Genomic DNA, 8,252 nt, shown 5'->3' with positions numbered 1-8,252 from the left:
TTAAATCTAAATATTAAATATAAATATAAATATAAATGTTAAATCTAAATGCTAAATATAAATCTAAATGTTAAATGTTAAATCTAAATGTTCTGGGTGAAACTAAATATTTAGCTAATATGCAAATTCACACTGCCGGTCACCGGAAGTACCAAAATAAAAGCTCGAGATGGTCAGACTGTGTTTATAGAATCAAATAAAGAATTAAAACCAACTTATCGGGGGAAATGGACACTTGAGCATACATTAGTGTGATAATAACTACCTAAAATAACAAGAAACGTGTCTGGTTTTCTACCCGGAAGTATTTGTAAACAACAAGGTGATTCCCTCCGAAGGGACACTAACAACTCAAAGTACACATCAAATAAAATTTCTCCAAACACGTTTCTTGATACGTTCGATCCGGAATTTAATTTCCTGTGCAAGCAAAAGAAAACTATGGTGAACAACAGTAACTACATCAAATCTTTGAGTCAAACCAGCAGAGCACAGTTAGCGGCTGCTTCAAATCCAAGGTTATTGTAAATAGAACCCCGTAGTATTTTTCATATACAATCCTCTTATGGACAGGGCTTCTGTATTAAAGTTTCATGGCAATATTACCTTTTGTTAATCTGATTAGACTACGGTTATGATTTTCTGCATCTCCTGGAACGCTGCTCACAATCCCAAGACAAGGGACATGGCGTTGTATGTGTTACATGTGATCATTCAGCAGTGGTCATTTATAATACCCACCCTACCATGACTTTGAGTTGCTTTCCATCCATTTCTGTTTCTTTTGTACTCACTCAGCTTTCCCTGATTAAAAATCGGTTTGAAAGATTGTACTTAGTCTAGTCTGTCCCTATGCAGAATTTAAAAATGTAGCACTAGGTAGAAACACATGAGGTAACATGGCAACTCAGTATAAGCTTTAATCCCCACTCTTCTACTGCAACAAATACACAACTAACCACCCTTCTGAGGGCATATATAGGACAAGATAACATTAATCATATTCTTAATAACAGAAGGTGGTGGGTGGAGGTTATGTGGCAGGTGGTGGGCCAAGACCATCTCCCAAGCGTCAATCAGATGAACATTCAGTCCTTTGAACATGAGTCTGAGCACCTTGTTACACTGCAGCGAGTGCCAGTCGCTGTTTGATAGTGACACAAGAAGTGGCAAATCTTTGGGATTTCCTGTCCGGATGATGACCACTGTGCCTGGAGCCCTGTCCAGCAGTCGCACCACCGCCCTGCGGATGCTCTGCAGCCGCCGGATGTAGATCTCCATGGGGAAAGTGCCAAAGTGAGCCCAGACACAAAAAAGTACAACAGTATTGGTGCCTCCAGTTATGTCATCTAGTTCATTGGCAATGTAACGAAGCTCCCTGGTGGGGACAGTGACAATACGGATAGGAGGACCGTGGAAGCGGTATTTTACGAAGATGTTGTTTGCATAGTCCAAGGCCATGTAAGGTCCCGCTTTCTGCGGGCTGTGCAGGTCGAACTCCTTAAGATCTAAAAGTATGAGAAGGAACAGATTAAGCTGCAGTGTGACCAAAATCAAAGTGTTGCCAGAAATCCTTGTAGTTCAGCTACCTGGTAGAGTTTTGGTGAGGTATTCAAAAAACTGCCTGACGGTGGAGTCTCCATACATGTGGACCACCTTGCCTTTCAGACACTGACTGATGGCAGAGGTGTTGAATTGGTGAACTGCGGTGCTTCCTAGTGCTCGCCATACATCTTGATAGTAATAGCCACAGGGTCCAGATGTCACATTGCTGCTCTTCACCTCTGGCTGACCTGAGAGGACATTAAAGGATAAGGGTGGGGTTATTTAATGTATTTTTTATTGTCAACAAATCTTATGAAAAGTCCAAAACCAAGGTATAAAATGATTTGGACCTCTTATGGACTTTTAACCCAGTGCTCCATGCTCCTGGGGCTCTTCTCAAATTGGCCTAAATACATCTCTCTACAGGAAAACACTACCCAGAAGAAAGTAGTACATTTTTTCTTCCCTGTTTTACCTTAACTATAACAGGCAGAGGTGGCCGTTGTAAAAATTGTGTATTACCTTCCTTTTTTGGCAACACAGTGACAGTGGCAGGCCCTGAGGCCCAAATGAAGACTTTCGTGTTGACGCCACTGGAAGAAAAAAAGCAAACACGACAAAATGTCTCAGACACACACTATAACATAAACAAAATAAATAAAAGAAAGGAGGACAAAAATCAGAAATATTTTATGGAGTTAATACTAGAACAATCAAGCACTAAAATGGAAGACAACGGCTTGAAAGTTCATTCAAGTTTTTGCAGAACTTAGCCTCTAAAAATCCTTTTTTTTTTAGTTGCACCAATGAATATTTTCATATAAACAATGACTACGTTCTAAAGTGCAAGGTGCAGCTGGCAGTGAAGAACTCACTGATACTTATAACCCGAGTCTGCAGTTCGCCTCAGCTCAACAGAACATCACTGCATCTCTCAGCTCTTTGTTTTGTTTTGATGGCCTCAACTGGCCTCAAAATATTGTATTAGGCACAGCAGGAAGCTGTTTCCATGCATAGATTTATAATAATACCTGGATATCAGATGCCAAGATGGCGCCTATGCATTCCAATTGAAGTTGCTTGCCTGCCGCATATGCAAAAGAAGCTTTTGGCTTCCAGGTTTACACCGCGTTCCAAATTATTATGCAAATGATATTTTTCTCTGATTTTCCTAAATAGTCGATGNTTTAATTGAAAAACAAAAAATTTAATCTTTATGACACTTAAATACAATTTGCATAATAATTTGGAACGCAGTGTACTTCCGCGGTATGCAGCCCACTGAATATGTGCAGTGGTGTTTCTCCTTCTGGCTCCGCTCGCCAGGTCCTGCGTGGGTCATAGCCTTTACACTGTGATGATGTCACAGATTTTAAAATAGATTTTTTTTTTTTGGCTCCAGGAATGTTTTACAAATATAAAGCCTTCATAGATCAAAAATTCAAGATAGAAAGTGTAATAATTAACCTTGTCCTATCAAAATGGTATTTGGGGCGCAGGGGATTTTTTTTTGCTGCAATACCACAAGTGGCCAGTGAAAAAAATTGACTGCAAGGCTGAGCAACGGCTCACCTTTGAAAGAGCTTCTCCTCTTTTTCCTTCAAGTGTTGTTTGTGTTCTCCCATGGCATGGTCGATCCTGGCATTGCAGCTCAACGCCTTTGGCTTGTAGCAGAACCAAGGCTCGCCTGTACGGAGGTCAGTGTAGTTGCACAGCGGCTGCTGGGTTGGACGTAGGCAGACATTACAGATGCTACTTTCAGAGAGTGACCCTGAGCGGAAGAGGCTCCTGAAGTTAATCCTGTCAGGATGTTCTCTGGTCAGCCTGCGCAGCACTGTGATAGCCTCACTAGAGTGAACCAGCGTTACCTGAATGGTTAGAGAACCAGAGTTTCCACTCAGTCATATCAATAAAGGCAAATAAAGTGAACCCTACCTAAAGTAATAATATCAAAGATTTAAATTTAAATAGAGGTCTGTTAAGTCAATTGCTCCATGAGGTAACACAATGGTGAATGAGCCTATGGCCCACTGATAAGAGTACTTAAATGTTTCTATATTTGCAGTATTATGACCAGAGCGACATAGTTAACACACACAGATTGGTGTCTGTGGTGACACTGGTGGGAAAAAAATGCTGTATTGAGTTACTGCTAATGCAAACCAAACATTTTGTTCTGCTGAGGCTTCTCATTTAAAGCAGTTAACTGGCAAAAGTTGACTTTTATTATTAAGTAGTCACAGATAATGCAATGTGTTTATCAGTCAGTTTAGCATTTACCCCCAGGGGTAAGTTTTTTTGTCTGACTAGCCAATAAAACAGGTAGTTCAGCCCATTTGTATCTTTCATGGAATTTAGAATTTATCTCTTTGGGCAAGAGGCGGGGTACATCCTGAACAGATCGCCAGACTATCACAGGGCTGACACATAGAGACAGACAACCATTCACACTCACATTCACACCTAGGGCCAATTTAGAGTCACCAATTAACCTGCATGTCTTTGGACTGTGGGAGGAAGCCAGAGTACCCAGAGAAAACCCATGCTGACATGGGGAGAACATACTCCGCACAGAGGGGCTCCCCCACCCTAGGTTTGAGCCCCCCACCGTGGGTTCAAACCAGGAACCCTCTTGCTGTGAGGCGACAGTGCTAACCACTACACTACCAGGTCGCCATACATAAATATGTGTGTGTGTGTGTGTGTGTGTGTGTGTGTGTGTGTGTGTGTGTGTGTGTGAATAAACCGACACATAAAAATGAGCCCCACAACCCCTCTTCAATATATGTCTCCCTCAAATGTTAAAAAGTGACCTACACCCAATTTTACTTTCAATTACTAGAGCTACTGTTAGCTTTATTAGCTAGCTTAAACCAAAACTAAAAGTGACAGCTGACAAAATCTACAATTAACCAGTGGTTAGAAATGAGATCCTGCTTTTGTCTAAAATCAAAAAGTCCCACTGTTTCTAAAATAACTAAGAATTTTGAGTGGTAAACCTGCCACTACTCTCATCACAAACTGCACATGTACCATGTGAGAAGTGAAAGTTAACAGGTGTATCAACCACAACAAAGGGGAAGGGGCTGGGTGAACAATCATCTATCCCTGAGCAAACTGATGACCCCTGAACAAATGGCATATTTTATGGATACTTCATATTATATTCAATGCACCAACACCTATTGTAGAGAACAACTGATAAACTGGACAGTTGAGCCAATTAAAGAACCCAATAACTGCAAGAAGTTAAACAATGATGTGGGTTAATTCTGATGAGATTATTTCCTGTAAATACTACATCAGAGATGAGTTTTCCTGATATTTTAGAGACTTTCTTATGTATGTTTGTATTTGTTCATTTTTTATACAATTAATCATACTTTTAAGACTTAATTTTTTTGACAAATTGAGTGTTTTCCTCTCCATTTCACGTGGCTATTGTTCTATTTGCTCTTGGGTTGTTTTAACAGCGTACTTTCCTGATGCAGGATGAGGCTGTTCAGCAGACACTGAAGTCTCTGAGAGTAAAGCTTGTCTTCATATCCTTACCACACCCTTCTGTGAGATGTATCTTAATTTTATATCTTGAACAACATTCTGAAATTTAAAAATGACAATTTAATTTGGTTTTGGTCACATACAGGGTCTGGGGAATATTTGGCCTACTGCACATATTATTCAAAAGTTTTCATACACCTCTTAAAATCAAGAAGGCCCTGCAACCCATGATGCTTTGGCGACCGTAGTGGGGTTCATGACCCCAAGGCTGGGAACCAAGGATTTAGAAGACAGATTAAACACCAACAGTACAACCTCATTTAACATGATAGTTTTTTGCATCACCTCAACCTGTGCGTCTCCTTCCCAGGGTAAAGAGAATACAGCAGAGTAGCTCCCATTGAGATGATCCACCACATGCCCAGCTACTCCTGCACCAAGCTTCAGGTTGTGCAGCCGGGCGAGTAAGAAGTCCCCCCCATACTTCTTGGGACAACTCTGGAGGTCAGAAATTTTTATCATAACCTCCAGCTGATCCCCTACTTGCCACTGTCCTCCTCCCCTCCTTGGGAGAATGGTGAAGGTGCTGTGAGCTGGATCACTGGTCTGCTCCAGGGAAACGGGAGATGGCAAAGGTGGAGTTTCAGGCCAAGCAATGGAGTCTAGTAGGAGGCTTTCCTCCACAGCATCCTCAGTGGAGAGTGGCTGGAAGGTGCAGAAGCTGTGACTCTTGTTGAGGTCAGTGGAAACTCTCGGGATGATGACAGTGGTGTTCACTTTTTGGTGAAACTGTTAAGTGGTTGAAAGAAAGATGGTGACATAGTTGCATCAAACAAATGCACTGGAGCAAATTAACTACATAATGCAAAAGTGCCAAGAAGCAGGATTTGTCTTGCCCCAACGCCCAAAATGATATTGGGGAGGGAGCCCTAACCTTAACCAAAGGGCTTTTGTTGCCTAAATGGAAGACAGGAGTCTGGATGCGAGCCGAAGGATCTGGTGTCAAGGTCCCGCACATTGTATGTCTGAGTTGTCCCCAACCACCTCCTTGTGGAATCTGCGTGGTACATGAATTCAGTGTTTTGTAACCCTAAAAGACACGTTGCCTCTAAACATAATCCAGGCAGCGATCAACAACGTTATAAAGAAAGCAGTTTATTAAAATACAAACGTAATTTGTAGGAGACAGGGTTGGTCTTGGGATATCTCTTGCCTTTAAAAACTATGTATTTGTGATCCATTTGTAAAGATGTATGTCCTCAGTAAAAATGGATGGGAGCCAGTAGGTTGGAACACAGATGGTTTTGGTCTAAAGTCAAGAATAATGCCAGCCTTATCATTTTACTAGTGGAGCTGCTGTCAGCACATTAAGGTGCAGGATTGAGAGGAAGAATACCATTTAACTGCACTTATTTGCAATAAAGAACATTACTGTCACTGAGCCACATTGGAAAACACATTTCAAAACTATATACTGAAACCTAATATTCCAAACAGGGTCCACCCTTCAAACGGCCCCACTAAAACCAAGTGCTCACCTCCAGAATTTCCATGTTGTATAGCAAATAGATAAGGACAGTCATAGCCAGAAACAGGAAGATGGCACCACACTCCTTTCTTACACAAGCTCTGGCTTTCATGGTAGTCGTCCTTTACGGCTGCTGCATAGCACTGTGACCACTTCTTCTGGCAGTGAGTCAAAAAATAAAAACATAAAGCAAAAGGTTAATTGACACCATGTTATGCTAAAGAATACTACTTGCTAAAACCTGTGAAATCCTGTCTTTGCAAAAGGTATGCGGAAGCCCGGTGCACTTGTTAGGAAATGGTCATGTTGCTTAATCAACAACCAAGGCCAAAACCAAGCAAGTAGTTCAATATGTTTCATTCCCAGGTGACCTGATCATGTGCATTTGTATCATTGTGGAAAAATTTGAACAGGCTCTTTTCCAATCTGATAACAAGCTTTGCAAGGTTAAACTCACAACAAGTTGCACAATATCTGTTTTCATACTTGTTACAGAGGTAGAGTTAGAGTATCCGGCACATATTCACCTACTTCCAACATGCATGGATGAGGGGAAAATTCTGAAGAGGTAAAACTCCAGCAACACTTGGGAGTATGCAGAACACCATGTGTCAGCTTGTGGCCTTCATCAGGGTCATTGTGAAATAGACAAGCAATCTGGAAATATAAAAGACAAACAATCATATACTGTACAGCTACCCACATATCAGCCAATGAGGCACTTATAGATGGGTTGCATATTATGGTCATGTGGCTTGAGGCCAGCTATGTCTGACATCATGTTGTCTTGCATCTGTCTCATTATCGTGAATGCAATATCTTAAGAAGGTTTTGAGGGAGTTTCCTCAAATTTGGCACATACGTCCATTTGGACTCAAGAATGAACTGAATGGAATTTGATGGTCAAAGGTCACTGTCACCTCACAAAACATGATTTTTGCCATAACTTACAAATTCATATGCTCATTATGCCAAAATTTTACACAAATGTCTACTAGGATATAATGATAAAGTGATGACATTTCATATCCGAAAGGTCAATGGTAGGTTTCACTGTGATATAATGTTCTGCAAAAGCACTTTTCTGGCCATTACTCAATGTCGTAACTTGTTAGCAGGATATCACTTTCACAAAAATGAGACGGACACAAGGTCACAGTGACCTTGACCTTTGACCACCAAATTGTAGTCAGTTCATTCTTGGGTCCAAGAAGATGCTTGTGGCAAAAAATTGAGGAAATTCCCTCACGGTGTTATTGAGATACTGCATTCACAAGAATGAGACGGACAAGGTCACAATGACTTTGACCTTTGACTACCAAGATCTAATCAGTTTATTCTCCAGTCCGAGTGGATGTTGGTTTCAACATTTTTGGAAATTACTTCAAGGCCTTATTGAGATATCGGGCTCTAGTTTCGCAGACTGGGCGAGGCGGGGGCGCAGCGCACCTGCGCTTCGCCAACTGGATTTTGTAAGTTTGGCACACCGTGCGCCCTGGCGCAGCTACTCGTCTGTCCCACCTCCATCCCTCCTACCTGCGCAAGTCGGAAAGAGGGAGGAGAGAAGGCGTGGAGTGGGTTTTACACACATCACACCAATCAAATGAGCCCCTCTCCTCACCCTTAAATGCACTGCGCGAAGGCGTAATGAGAGTTTACTCAATTCGCCATGGCAGAA

At 41.6% G+C, this 8,252-nt stretch overlaps 1 protein-coding gene across 10 annotated transcripts in view; it reads right to left on the bottom strand.

The window, feature by feature from the left end:
- Positions 1-895: 895 nt before the first annotated feature.
- LOC126385205 (NXPE family member 3-like) overlaps positions 896-8,252 on the bottom strand; it is a 22,862-nt gene continuing 15,505 nt past the window's right edge. For 5 of the 10 annotated variants that reach the window (XM_050036802.1, XM_050036800.1, XM_050036808.1 and 2 more), the window contains 8 exons: positions 7,106-7,231; positions 6,585-6,732; positions 5,981-6,103; positions 5,392-5,835; positions 3,118-3,413; positions 2,068-2,138; positions 1,590-1,793; positions 896-1,508 (listed from right to left, as the gene is read on the bottom strand). In XM_050036802.1, coding sequence (XP_049892759.1) covers positions 955-1,508; positions 1,590-1,793; positions 2,068-2,138; positions 3,118-3,413; positions 5,392-5,835; positions 5,981-6,103; positions 6,585-6,686 — 1,794 coding nt within the window. In that variant the 5' untranslated portion in view covers positions 6,687-6,732; positions 7,106-7,231 and the 3' untranslated portion in view covers positions 896-954. Of the gene's footprint in view, positions 1,509-1,589; positions 1,794-2,067; positions 2,139-3,117; positions 3,414-5,391; positions 5,836-5,980; positions 6,104-6,584; positions 6,733-7,101; positions 7,232-8,252 lie in introns of all 10 variants that reach the window. The other 5 variants (XM_050036807.1, XM_050036809.1, XM_050036806.1 and 2 more) reach the window with 4 other exon arrangements.

This window comes from Epinephelus moara, chromosome 23 (genome assembly GCF_006386435.1).
Source record: "Epinephelus moara isolate mb chromosome 23, YSFRI_EMoa_1.0, whole genome shotgun sequence".
Lineage (NCBI taxonomy): Eukaryota > Metazoa > Chordata > Actinopteri > Perciformes > Serranidae > Epinephelus > Epinephelus moara.
Note: the sequence above shows the minus strand (reverse complement) of the source record. Positions and strands in the feature narration are given on the sequence as shown.